This window comes from Lithobates pipiens, unplaced genomic scaffold (assembly GCF_037356315.1).
Source record: "Lithobates pipiens isolate NorthernLeopardFrog02 unplaced genomic scaffold, aLitPip1_a1.2 Scaffold_1, whole genome shotgun sequence".
In the NCBI taxonomy this organism is placed as follows: domain Eukaryota; kingdom Metazoa; phylum Chordata; class Amphibia; order Anura; family Ranidae; genus Lithobates; species Lithobates pipiens.
This window is the reverse complement of record NW_027507685.1, coordinates 133,368,073-133,382,441: the sequence shown is the minus strand read 5'-3', so window position 1 is coordinate 133,382,441 and position 14,369 is coordinate 133,368,073. Positions and strand designations below refer to the sequence as shown.

General features: G+C 45.0%; 1 protein-coding gene across 1 annotated transcript in view; it reads left to right on the top strand.

Moving 5' to 3' along the window:
- The window catches only part of ABCA2 (ATP binding cassette subfamily A member 2), a 278,032-nt gene that overhangs the window by 170,717 nt on the left and 92,946 nt on the right, over window positions 1-14,369 (top strand). The window contains exons 12-13 of the mRNA XM_077477138.1: window positions 5,244-5,411; window positions 5,502-5,598. Coding sequence (XP_077333264.1) covers window positions 5,244-5,411; window positions 5,502-5,598 — 265 coding nt within the window. The remainder of the gene's footprint in view (window positions 1-5,243; window positions 5,412-5,501; window positions 5,599-14,369) is intronic.

The window sequence follows — 14,369 nt, the reverse complement described above, 5'->3', positions numbered from 1 at the left end:
CATGATTGGCCTGCAGATTCATAAAGAGCCTGCGGAGATTAAAGGCAGTGTTCTTGTTAGGCATGAAGCCCGTCTGATCAGGGTGTATCAGGCTGAGAATAACTTTATTGAGTCGCAAGGCCAAAATTTTAGCTAGGACTTTTATGTCCAGTTGCAGGAGAGAGATTGGGTGGTATGACTCCACGTAGCAAGGGTCTTTACCAGGCTTGGGGATAAGGACAATAAGAGCTTCACTCATGGAGGCGGGGAGGGTCATTGTGTCGAACATGTGAGTGTATAGTGTGTGCAGTTCTGGGACTAGTGTGTCTTGAAAATGAGTGTAGAATTCTAGGGGTAACCTGTCCGAGCCCGGCGCCTTGGAGGGTGGGAGGGAGTCGAGCTCCTCGGCAATGCAATCGGGGGAGATAGGGGCCTCCAGGAGGGATCTCTGGTCCCGGCTGATAGAGGGGAAACTAATGGTTGGGAGAAATTGGGTGAGTTCAGTGTGCGAGTGTCGCGAAGTGGAGGTGTACAGGGTGGAGTAGAACAGTCTAAACTCCTGCAGTACCAGATCGGGGTCAGAGATCATGTCACCGGTTCCGTTGCGGAGCTGAACCACGACCGGGGGTGCTGTGGTCCAGCCGGGCCATGTAGGCCAACAGTTTACCCGCTCGCTCACCGTGCTCGAAAATACGCTGTCTGCTGAAAAATAGACCCTGTTTTCGCTTTTTCATAGTGTAAATGATCGGTCAGCCTAGACTGGAGGCGAAGCTGGGTGGCGTGTTCCAGGGAAAGATCTGCCACAAATTGTTGTTCAAGGGATTTCAGGCGCTCCTCAGCCTGTAGCAGTGCCTGCTTGGAGGTGGCCTTGTATCTGTTGATGCAGGTGGACAGAAGCAGTCTGGCGTGAAGCTTAAATGCCTCCCAAACTGACCCCATGGATGCAGACCCTGAGTTCGTGCGAAGGAAGTAAGCCACTTCCCTCTGCAATTCTTCCGAACCCGGGAGGACCGTGATCCAAAAAGGGTTCAGTCTCCATATGCGGGGAGGTACAATCGATGGCAGTCGTAGCGTTAGCCAGTATGGGGAGTGATCCGACAGCACCCTGGCGTCGAATCCCACGTCCAATAATTCGGGTAGTAGGGGAGGGGAGAGCAGGGCCATGTCTATACGGGACATGGTGCGTGAGGGGGTAAAGCAGGAGAAGGCTGCACTACATGGTTTTGATAAATCTGAAGACAAAAATCTGCATAAAATCTAATAGTGTGTATGGGGCTTAAGCCTTTGATCTGCAGCTGTCACAATGCTGCACATGTGATCAGTTATGACACCAGCTATTTGATGGTTTGACAGTTTGGTTGATAACACAAGCAAATGTGACAGCATTCCCAGCATGTGCCACGTTAAAGCGGGAGTCCGCCGGGAGTTCCGCCGTTTTTTTTTTTTAAAAGCCAGCAGCTACAAATACAGCAGCTGCTGACTTTTAAAATAAGGACACTTACCCGCCCAGCGCGCCCGCGATGTCGGCACCCGAAGCCGATCTCTCGATCGTCTCTCGGGTGCTGCCGCTGCCATCTTGGGTATGGGAATCAGGAAGTGGAGCCTTTCGGCTTCATTTCCCGGTTCCCTACTGCGCATGCGCGAGTCGCGCTGCGCAATAAGGATGGACCCGCTGCCTCTGGGATCTTTGTGTTCCCCAGCAGGCAGCGGGGGACTTTCGGAAAGGGGCGTAGATCTACGCCCCTTTCCGCAGAGAGCTATCCCGGAAGTGGGTGCAGATACCTGTACTGTACAGGTACCTGCCTCCCCCCTCCCCCCTGAAAGGTGCCAATTGTGGCGCCGGAGGGGGGGAGGATTCCAATGAGCGGAAGGTCCACTTTAGGGTGGACCTCCGCTTTAAGCAGCTACAGCAACAGGTTTTTCATTCTTAAAGCAGTTATAAACTTAAAAAAAAAGAAAACTCAAGAATGGTGTCACCTTGCAAGTTTAAATTATAATGTGCTAGTATACTTTGCATACTAGCACATTATGTCACAGTTACCTATGAAACGGATCCCTCCAGCGGAACGCTGTCACCCCCTGCCCACCTCCGTGGGAAACTTGGAAAGAAGAAAGAAATGGCTGCACATCCAGAAGTCCTGGTTGCCTTTTTATTGATCACAAGGATAGCCCCAAATACACCAACAAATGGTCCATTTGTTGGTTTATTTGGGGTTATCCTTTTGATCAATAATAAGGCAACTGGAAATTCTGGATATGCAGCCATTTCTTTCTTCTTTCCATGCTGTTACCACTTACAGTGATTCCCTCTTCACCTGGTCTTCCTTCCGAGTTCGTAGGCGCCAACCGTTTGGCTGATCCGCAATGACATAACGCATGCGCACAGGAGTCACAGCCGCAGCACAGTCCTCTGAAGAAATTGCATGAGTATGTTGTCCCCTTTGGAGCAGATGCTTCTCACTGGAATATCTCCTAAACTGAAGCTTATAAGCTTGCCTGTAGCTAAATGTTGCAGCCTTAACTATCACTTTAAGGAAAAAAAATAATAGGTGTTCGTTGTAAGTGCAAGTATCGTATATACATGCATCTTATATGTCATTTTTTATTCTGTCAGATCTTTAGGTAAAATTGTGCAAACAAGATTGATAGCTAATGCAAATATATATATATATATATATATATATATACTATATATATGCATTTGCAAACTTGTTGCCTGCAAAATTTATTTTTAAATCTGTAGCTTTTGTCATTCACACACCTGTCATGCTTCCTGCCAGGATGGTGAAACTACTTCCTTTTACAGCTGAAAGGGAAGTGAAATCAAATAGCTAAAAATGCGTGGCAACAAACTGTAATCTATTCAGCCATTTTTGATATCCAAACATCTCTGTCAAGACAGCTTGGCTAAAGACTGTCTTGTCTGTGATTGGATAGTACAGGAGCAGCAGACTGATGAGGTCAACCCTGAGATCTCCTTACCTTCTCCCCTAACCTTCTCTGCAGGGAATCAATGTCTGATGGGTTTATGTTGCTGCCCCTTTTCAAAATTCACAATGCATCATGCTGCATTGGTGTGAAAGGGCATCATAGAGATTAATATTATTATTATACAGGATTTATATAGCACCAATAGTTTGCGCAGCATTTTACACAGAATAATGTGATTTTCATTGTCATGCATTGCATTGTGACAGCAGATGCAGGAGAAATCGCATTAGTGTGAACGGAGCCTAAATCATGCTGTGTAGGGAATTGCAGGAAGCTAATATAAAAAAAAGGTTTAAAAATACATACAGGAATTAAGGTAAACAATGGTGCATTTTCAGTGAGCATCTGTTATGAGCTAATATTGTAACTGTAATAACTATTTACTTTTCCATGTGCCTTTCTTATCTTTATACCCTTATTGCTTCATATGTTTGACTGTATTACAGTATGACAGAGGTAGACAAACACAAATAAATAGCATTCAGGGAGAAGCATGCAGTTGCAACTCATAAAATTGAAAATGTCACATATAATATAAAGTAAAATTAAGGAAAAACCTTATACTCTTTATTAGCCCTAGAAATGTCACGAGTTGTGTCTGCTGGCACCCATGAATAATGGATTATTACCCGGTCCAACTTTTGTCCTTTTGTGTTTTCAAGTACCTTTTGCTTTTTCTTATGTAGCACCCTCCTAGATAGGCTGCTAGGGTTGCTTAGGTAAATGTAGTGCTGTGGTATTTATCTGGCTCCAGCCAATCTCTGGAGAGGTGTGCCCAGATGGTGATTGGGAAGTGCATAAATAGTTTTTAGCCTCAGAGAGCAAGGTCTCTTCCCTAGAGGAAAGTTTCCAGCCGGGAGGGCGGCTAGCCCTTCCTGGCCATCCTGCTGAGGGTCAAGCCTGCTCATTGAGGTCCCAGCTGCGCTTAGCTGGGGGGGCCTATCTTTCTATAAGTCCTTGAGAGCCAAAGAGGGGTACATATAAACAGAAAATTGTGCTGTAAAGCATAAAAGCAGCTTGCACAATTGAAATAAATTGCATATAAATAAATGGTAAACCTAAAGTTCCACGCTAAAAGGTAAACCTATATAAGGTATAGACCTACAATAAATGAGAAACACCACAGCGTCCTTGAGTGTACCACCACCTCCGTGTAAAATAAAAACTCCTACCAGAGTTAGTGGACTCTTTAACGAGGAAAGGGTCAAAGACACATGAATCTCAACGGTCGCTGGTATGGGAGATGGACATCTTCTGAGTAACCACCATATCCTTATAAGCAGTACATCCACAAACAGAGATACTCTATGTCAACATGTAAAGAAGCTGAGGAAACCACAAAGCGTAAAACTGTATATAATATCTATTAAAATCATGTAAAGACTGCTTACAAATTCTGAGGCAAAAAAGACACAAAATGAAACCACGTAGCATAAAACTGTATATTATATCTATTAAAATCATGTACAGACTACTTACAAATTCCGAGGTAAGAAGCGCCTAAACAATCAATCCGGGGGAGATAATCGCATCCCTTCCCACTTTTGATAAGCGATAGCTCTGCCCTATGTATTTCATTACATCTGACGTCAGGGGCAGCAGATGTGGCGAAACGTGTAAGGAGGTGCAATTGCTCATGGCGCCGTCATGCTTTTTCGAAAAGCATCCTCCTCCCTAATCCTCATCCAGTTTTATCTGCAATAAACTTAAGAAGGCAATCCCTAGTCTGTTTCTTGAGCCTGAGGAGTGAAAGCTTCTGTTACCTGGCGGTTGATGCGTTAGCGTAAAGAGAACCTTGGCCACCCCTTGCACTTACTATCAGTCCGATTTACCAAAAAAATAAAAGGACTGTACTTGTTTTTATCTCAGCAGTCAAAGATAGATTTCTGACAAACTGAGTGACAAACACGTAAAAATGAAAAAATTACATGTAGAAAAAAGACCTTCCAATCAAATCATTCAGCAGTGAGAGAAAATATGTACTCCTTGAAATGAACGGATGGTTTCCTTTTTAAATCTGAGTTGCAGACTTCACACATATGCTAGTTCACATGTTAACAGATATGACCGAACTCTGTTTCAATGTTATAAAAACGAGATGATAAGTTAACAAGAATGGACAGGCAGGTAAAATCATTTCCTGTATGAGGACATTTCAGGTTGGGCAGAATGTCCCCAGCCAATGTCGCGGACTCGTTTTACAGAAACCCTGGCACTCGTCCCTTGTCTCTTGTCACTTTCATTCTCACACTGTCTGATTCAATTTATCACAGTTTACCAGCGATCTGCAGAAACACCCCGAGCTCCTAAATGCCTCTGACAGCGAGCTTCTCCGACGCATTCTCAGCTCCAACTTCACCGCTCTCAACACCAGCACCTTGCTGCAGCAGCTGGATACCATCGACAACGCGGCATGTGGATGGACACATTTCATGTCCAAGGTATTCTGAAGACTCCTGGACCACCATTTTACATGTTCTGTGACTTGTCTAGAATGACCAGCTTTCCCTTTTTTTTTTTTTTTGTCTTAGGTGAGTGTGGACATCTTTAAAGGTTTCCCCAACGAGGACAGCATAGTGAACTACACCCTGAACCAAGCGTACCATGACAATGTTACTGTGTTTGCAAGTGAGTTCCTCAAATAAATGCCATTAAAGCAGAACTCCAGCCACATACCTTTTACATGCTTATGGCATGTTCACATGTGTACTTATGCTGCCATCAGCACAGATCGCTTTTCGGAGAGCATTTGACAGGTGGTGGGAAGGTGATATGTTACTTCCTCACCAACTGCTTTACCCTCATAATGCAGATCCACCACATCACAGCCACCTGTATTCCAAGCAGGTACAGGGCAGTTGTGGCAGAGCCTCATTCACAATGCAACATATACTATATTGTCAAAAGTATTGGGACACCGGCCTTGAAACGCACATGAACTTTAATGGCATCTCAGTCTTAGTTGGTAGGGTTCAATATTGAGTTGGCCCACCCACCTATAACAGCTTCAACTCTTCTGGGAAGGCTGTCCACAAGGTTTAAAGCTCCATAGACATGATCAGAAATTCTGCCAGCAAAAGTCGGATGTGAGCTTTTTTTCAGAAATTTTGACCGTGTGTATGCTCCATTGGACTTTTGCTGGCAGAATTCCAGCCAGCGAAAGATTGAGAGCAGGTTCTCTAATTTCCGGTCGTAAAAAGTGGCGATCGGTAATTCCAATCGTTACATAGTTAGGTTGAATAAAGACACCAGTCCATCCAGTTCAACCTGAGTGAGTGTCTACAATTGTCCCTACCCTCAAGGAGCCCACAATCCAAGGTCCCCATTCATATACTGGGGCCAATTTGGGACAGAAGCCAATTAACCTACCTACATGTCTTTGGAATGTGGGAGGAAACAGGAGGAAACCCGGAGGAAACCCTTGCAGGCACAGGGAGAACATGCAAACTCGTGGTTGGGATTCGAACCAGCGACCCTTTTTACTGCTAGGTGAGAGTGCTAACCACTACACCACTGTGCCACCCAAATCGTCTGTACAAATTACAAAGTCCGGACTCTGTGCAGGCCAGTCAAGTTCCTCCACTCCAAACTTGCTCATCCAGCCCCTAAACTTCAGATGATTTTGTGATTTACTTACCCTTGTCATATCGTATAACTATGAGGGCAAACCACTAGTCAATGGGGGTTATTTATGAAAGGCAAATCCACTTTGCACTGAAAGTGCACTTGGAAGTGCAGTCGCTCTAAATCTAAGCAGTAGATCTGAAATGAATGGAAGCTCTGCTGATTTTATCATCCAATCATGTGCAAGCTAAAATGCTGTGCTTTATTTTCCTTGCATGTCCCCCTCGGATCTGCAGCGACTTTAATTCCAAGTGTGCTGCAAGTGCAAAGTGGATTTTCCTTTAGTAAATAACCCCCAATGTTTTAGCTCTGCCGCTTCCTGTGCCACTTTCCTGCTTCCACCCTTGCCGTTGCATTTTGAATGAACATGGAAATAACTGGTGAAGTCCTGTCAGTGATCATCCAGTTCTCAGTCTGACTTCTGATGATCAGGGGGTTATGGAAACTAACAGATGACATTCAGACAGATAAAAACGATAACCATTCAAGCTGAACCCCAGGATAAGCAAATATTGTCTACATACAAGTGGCCTGAGTATTCTTGCTTGAATCTTGATGTGCTTTGTGTGTGTGTTCCAGATTTGTGCCATAAACCAGTGTGAAATGTTGCTTCTTCTGTAAAACTTCCTGTAAAAAAAAAGACCGGTCACTGCTGCTGTTTCTCCTTGTGCAGGGTGACTGGTCTTGTCTCCGCCCCCTCCTGTAATGTTCTGCAGGCGACCTGTAGTGGGGGCTGCTGGGCCCCTCCAACAGCTTTGCTCTCTGCATAGGCAATGTACAGCAGTGATGTCCCTGATACTTTTATATAATAATATCTGGGTTTTAAATGTGTTGGGTACACACAAAGTGGATATACACTCACCGGCCACTTTATTAGGTACACCTGTTCAATTAGTGTTGTGAACCTCTGCACTATGTGTATGGGATTAAGTATTGCAAAGCTGTTAAATAAATAACAATTCAATAAATATGAATACAAATAAAAGTGCGTGGATTGCTGCAACCCTGGATTGTATTCCCACAATGTGACAAGATAACAGTGTAAGGCTCGGTTCACACAGGGGTGACTTGTCCAGGCGACTTAGCCGCCTGACAAGTCGCGCTCCGTTCTGTACTATGGAACCGTTCTAATAGGAGCGACTCAAGTCGCTCCGACTTAGAAAAAAGGTTCCTGTACTACTTTTGGGGCAACTTCAGGCGACTTGCATTGACTTCTATACAGAAGTCGTTTTGCAAGTCGCCGCTGAAGTCGTGTGCAGGTTGCGTCTGTGAGACGCGCTGCAAGTTGTGCCGCCCCTGTGTGAACCGAGCCTTATAGGGTTGCGCAGCCAAATAAAATGTGTGAAAATCAATATATTGAAACCACAAATAAACAAACAAACAACATAAGTGCAAGTGTTAATTCTTCATAAAAGTCCAGTATAAAATGCAAGAGCTTATAGTGCCCTAGTAATGTCATATGTAAGTATACCATTGGAGAAGAAGAAGGTGGTTGATATACAGCTCTTGGGAGCATGGCCTTTATTTCAACATCTATATGACCTCACTGAAGTCACTATTAGCACTTGCACTTTATATTGGACTTTTATGAAGAATTCATACTGGCACTTATGTTTATTTATTTATTGTTTCAGAATATTGATTTTCACGCATTTGATTAGGGCTGCACAAACCTATTCTACACTAATAACACCTGTTCAATTGTTTGGTAACACAAATTTCTAATCAGCCAATCACATTGCAGCAACTCAATGCATTTAGGCATCTAGACATGGTGAAGACAACTTGCTGAAGTTCAAACCAGGCATCAAATGGGGAAGAAAGGGGAAGCTTTGAACGTGGCATGGTTGTTGGTGCTGTTCTCAAGATCTACTGGAATTTTCACACACAACCATCTCTAGAGTTTACAGAGAATGGTCCGAAAAAGAGAAAATATCCAGTGAGCGGCAGTTGTGTGAACAAAAATGCCTTGTTGATGTCAGAGGAGAATGGGCAGACTGGTTTGAGATGATTGAAAGGCAACAGTAACTCAAATAACCGCTCGTTACAACCAAGGTATGCAGAATACCATCTCTGAATGCACAACACTTCAAACTTTTGAAGCAGATGGGCTACAGCAGCAGAAGACCACACTGGGTGCCACTCCTGTTAGCTAAGAACAGGACACTGAGGCTGCAACTCACTAAAATTGAACAATAGAAGATTGGAAAAATGTTGCCTGGTCTGATGAATTTCGATTTTAGCTACATTCAGATGGTAGGGTCAGAATTTGGTGTAAACAACATGAAAGCATGGATCCACCCTGCCTTGTATCAATGGTTCAGGCTGGTGATGTAATGGTGTGGGGGATATTTTCTTGGCACACTTTGGGCCCCTTAGTACCAATTGAGCATAGTTTAACCACTTCCCGACCGCCGCACGACGATGTACGTCGACAGAATGGCACGGGCAGGCATATGGGCGTACCTGTACGTCCCTGCCTTCCCGCGGGTCGGGGGCCCGATCGGGCCCCCCCCCCCCCCCGGTGCCTGCGGCGGACAGTATTCGTTCGCGAGCGATCCGGGATGAGGGGGCGGCCATTCATTCATGGCCACCCCCTCGCGATCGCTCCCGACGAATAGAAATCCTTCGTGACATCACTTCCTCTCCTGTAATGTAAACACAGGAGAGGAAGTGATGTAATCTCTCCTCCGTGTCGGTATTTTTCGCTCCGACACGGAGGAGAGAGGATCGGTGAGTTGCACCAACACGACACTTCACAGTAGAACATGCCAGGCACACTCACACCCCCCCGATCACCCCCCCCAATTACCCCTGCCCCCCAGTCACAGTGACACCAATGTCATTTTTTTTTTTTTTTTTTGCATTGGTGTCATTTGTGACTGTAATAACTGTTAGGGCAGTTAGGGTTAGCCCCCTTTAGTTCTAATGTACCCCCCTAACCCCCCCAATAAAGGGTTTAACCCCGTGATCACCCCCCGTCGCCAGTGTCACTAAGGCTGGGTTCACATTGCAGCGGTTTATGAGAACGAATGTGATTCGCACCGCACTGCAGTGCAAATCACATCCGATCTCTGTGCGATTCGAGTTCAGCCATACAGATAGTATGGCTGAATTCGCATCGCACCCGCCGCACCCGCCGCAAATTCGCACGGGACCCTTTTTTTGGCCCGCAGCAGAATCGGATCGCATGGGTGTTCACACCATGCGATCCGAGTTTGCAGATCGCACTGCGATATGCGAACTGATCTGGGGGTGTCATTAACATTTCACTGACACTCCCAGCAGTTTGCATAGGGCAGTGTGAACTGCCGCCGGGAGGCATGCGATGCGGGAACCCGCCGCGGATTCGTGGCGTTCCCGCATCGCTCCAGTGTGAACCCAGCCTAATAAGCGATCGTTTTTCTGATCGCTGTATTAGTGTCACAGGTGACGCTAGTTAGGCAGGTAGGTATTTAGGTTCGCCGCAGCTTTTTATAGCGCCAGGGACCCCCATATACTACCGCATAAAGCCCCCTGATTGCCCCCTAGTTAACCCTTTCACCAGTGATCACCATATAACTGTTACAGGTGACGCTGGTTGGTTAGTTAGTTATTTTTTTATAGTTTCAGGGCACCCGCCATTTATTACCTAGTCTCACTAGTGTACCCCTAAATTTAGGGGTGTCTACTTTCCAAAATGGGGTCATTTGGGGGGGGTTTGTGCCATCTTGGCATTTTATGGCCTTCAAAACTGTAACGCCCTTAGAAAGCCTGAAGGCGGTGCTTGGTTTTCGGGGCCCCGTACGCGGCTAGGCTCCCAAAAAGTCCCACATATGTGGTATCCCCGTACTCAGGAGAAGCAGCAGAATTTATTTTGGGGTGTCATTTCACATATGCCCATGGCATGCGTGAGCAATATATCATTTATTGACAACTTTGTGAAAAAAAAAAAAAAAGTTTGTAATTTTCCCGCAACTTGTGGCAAAATATAAAATATTCCATGGACTCAACATGCCTCTCAGCAAATAGCTTGGGGTGTCTACTTTCTAAAATGGGGTCATTTGTGGGGGTTTTGTGCCATCTTGGCATTTTATGGCCTTCAAAACTGTAATAGGTAGTGAGGAGTGAAGTCAAATATTTACGCCCTTAGAAAGCCTGAAGGCGGTTCTTGGTTTTCGGGGCCCCGTACGCGGCTAGGCTCCCAAAAAATCCCACACATGTGGTATCCCCGTACTCAGGAGAAGCAGCAGAATTTATTTTGGCGTGTCATTTCACATATGCCCATAGCATGTGTGAGCAATATATCATTTAGTGACAACTTTGTGAAAAAAAAATAAAAAAATTTTTTTTTTCATTATTCAATCGCTTGAGGCAAAAAAATAAAATATTCAATGGGCTCAACATGCCACTTATCAATTTCCTTAGGGGGTCTACTTTCCAAAATGGGGTCATTTGGGGGGGTTTTGTACTGCCCTGCCATTTTAGCACCTCAAGAAATGAGATAGGCAGTCGTAAACTAAAAGCTGCGTAAATTCCAGAAAACGTACCTTAGTTTGTAGATGTGACAACTTTTGCGCAAACCAATAAATATACAATTATTGACTTTTTTTTTACCAAAGACATGTGGCTGAATACATTTTGGCCTAAATGTATGACTAAAATTAAGTTTATTGGATTTTTCTAATAACAAAAAGTAGAAAATATCATTTTTTTTCAAAATTTGCGGTCTTTTTACGTTTATATCGCAAAAAATAAAAATCGCAGAGGCAATAAAATACCATCAAAAGAAAGCTCTATTTTTGGGAAGAAAAGGACGCAAATTTTGTTTGGGTACAACATTGCATGACCGCGCAATTACCAGTTAAAGCAGCGCAGTGCCAAATTGTAAAAAGACCTCTGGTCATTTACCAGCAAAATGGTCCGGTCTGAAAGTGGTTAAATGCCACGGCATACCTGAGTATTGCTGACCCTGTCCATCCCTTTATGACTACAGTGTACCCATCTTCTGATGGCTCCTTCCAGCAGGATAATGCTCCATGTCACAAAGCTCAAATCATCTCACCACTGGTTTCTTGAACATGACAATGAGGTCACTGTACTCCAATGGCCACCACAGTCACCAGATCTCAATCCAATTGGGATGCCATGGAATCGCATCATGGATGTGCAGCTGACAAATGTGCAGCAACTGCGTGATGCTATCATATCAATATTGACCAAAATCTCTGAGGAACGTTTTCAACACCTTGTTGAATTTATGCCACGAAGAACAGGGGCAGTTCTGAAGGCAAAAAGGGGGTACTAGCAAGGTGTACCTAATAAAGTGGCCGGCGAGTGTATATACTTTGTGGCTATTGAGGAATGTATTTGAATGAACGTTTTTGTGTCCAGAGTTCAGCTTTTAGTCCAGTTCTATATTCTTATATACAGCTAGTTTAAATACCAAAATATGTCCATCTTTATTGTTCATTGAGGAATATAGCAGAGTCGTGATTCATGGCTATAAATATGAGTTTGTACTGCCACCTACAGGAGGTTTGGACACTGGTAAACAAAAAAATTTAAAGAATAAATTCATGTAAAAAAATAAATGCACATGATTTTGCAGGGAAAAAAATGATCATTCATGTGGCCGTGTGGACTTTAAATGTGACAGCGGCTGCTGGGTAAGGTATCCTTGCCCGCTTTCAAGGGGAAAAGGGGCAGGGGGTGAGAGGGTGCTGTGCTGGAACATGTTACATGGTACACCCTAAGTACAGGTGTAACATGTTCTAAAAGGTGAACTTAACCTTCACAGTGGAAGAAAGAAAAGCCTAGGTCTAACTATTCTTAAAAAGAGTGGCGGCTGATGGTAATTTTTTTTTTTTTTTGTTGGGGGGGTCAGCAAACCGTGCACCCACAGCGATCCTGGTCAGTTGGCTGGGTCTGGAGCAACTTACCCCATCTATGGTGGGTATTATGGGTGGCGGGCATCACAGAAAGCTTCTCCTTCTCTCCTCCGCGGGCATCACGGGTGGCTTTCCCTTCTGCTGCTCAGCGGCTTCCTTCTCCTCCCTCCTCCTCCCTTCTCCTTGATTGGCAGGGAGGAGATTCAGTGTGAAAATAGCGAATATTCATTTGCTATTGTTACACAACTGGGTGTGCTCGGTTTGCAGTGTTCAGCACCCTGAGCCCACCCTATTTTGAAGCCTATTAGAGCCTCTGGCTCTAATCATGTGCTTCAAACCCCCCCCCCCCCCATTGGAATTCATGCATCCGGCATCCTCCATGGGGGACGGGTGCATGGATGGGGGGCGGCGGTGCCTGTGCACCCTTAATGGACGGGCTGTCCCTGCTTAAAAATGTTCCCTCCCTCCTCCTACCTACTCTAATCTGTATTAAGATCTGATTATTTACCTATTTTAATCTGGTCACGTGATCCTACAGCTCTTGCTGAGAGAGTGCTTGACAACAGCTGGGATTTCCAGGACCCATGTCATCACGCGTGGGACCCAATAGCCCAGTCGTTATCGGTGGTCCCTCCTCTCCTCTGCAGCAGCTGCTCGCTGAGACAGGGAAGTTGTAGCTGTGGGATCACATGACCTGACCGGAGCAAAATGGATAATTACACACACATTTTTTTATTTTATTTTTATGCAGGTAAGGCAGGATAGGTTGGGTGGAATTTTTAAGACTAGTTCGACTTTTCTTTTTAGGCTTTTCCTTTCTCCCACTTTAAAAAAGATGTATGCCAAGTATTTGGTCACAGAAGTACATTTATTAATGTTCTCCAGTGACACCAGAGTCAGCTAATAGCAGGTAATTGCCTGCTGTCGGCTGACTTAGCAGAGCTGCACCATGTTTTTAAGATCCTGACAGTGTGTCAGGATGCACTCATGATTGACAGCTGGCTCTGCTTTTCAGCGCTCAGCTAAGATCCTTAAAGAGGAAGTAAACCCTGATGGGTTTTACTTCCTTTTTTTTCCCCCCTGCAAAGTAAAAGCATAATGGGCTAGTATGCATCGCATACTAGCCCACTATGTTGCACTTACCTGCAAACGAAGCCCACAGTGTCCCCGCTGGTGGCCACATCCATCTTCACCCCTCTTCCTTCCCAGGGCCGTGGAATCCGGCTCTGTGACTGGCCAGAGCCACGTTATGTCACTCCCGTGCATGAGCATGGGAGCCGCCGGTCACGGCACAAGCCCTTTCTTCAGTGCGTGGTCATGGCACAAGCCCTTTCTTCAGTGCGCATGCGCCAATGACATTGGCGCAAGCGTATATAGTAAATATTTCCTAAACCGTGCAGGTTTAGGAGATCTTTCCAGTACCTACAGGTAAGCCTTATTATAGACTTACCTGTAGGTAAAAGTGGTTTAACTTGGTTTACAACCACTTTAAGCCGGCCATAGAGAAAGTGTTAGTCAATGCTGCAATCACGGGTCACAGTCAGTGTTGATGGGAGAATCCCTCCTGGGGAGTCTTCCCCACTGGGAGATCTCAGTGATTACTGCTAGCGGCTGATCGATCAACTTGAGTAAATTCATCCTGCCCATACATGGTTCAACTCTTGGCTGGTTCCTACTGAACTGGACAAGATTCTAACCCTCTGTGGCCAGCTTTAGCCAGCCATGGTCATCCCCTCCCCAGTCTGTCACTCCAGGGAGCCATGGAGAAGCAGAACAAGGTGCAGTAATAGATATGATGCCTTGAAAAGGTATTCATACCCCGTATAAGTTGCACATTTTGTCATTTTACAACCAAAAACGATGATGTATTGTATTGGGATTTTATGTGATAGACCAATACAAAGT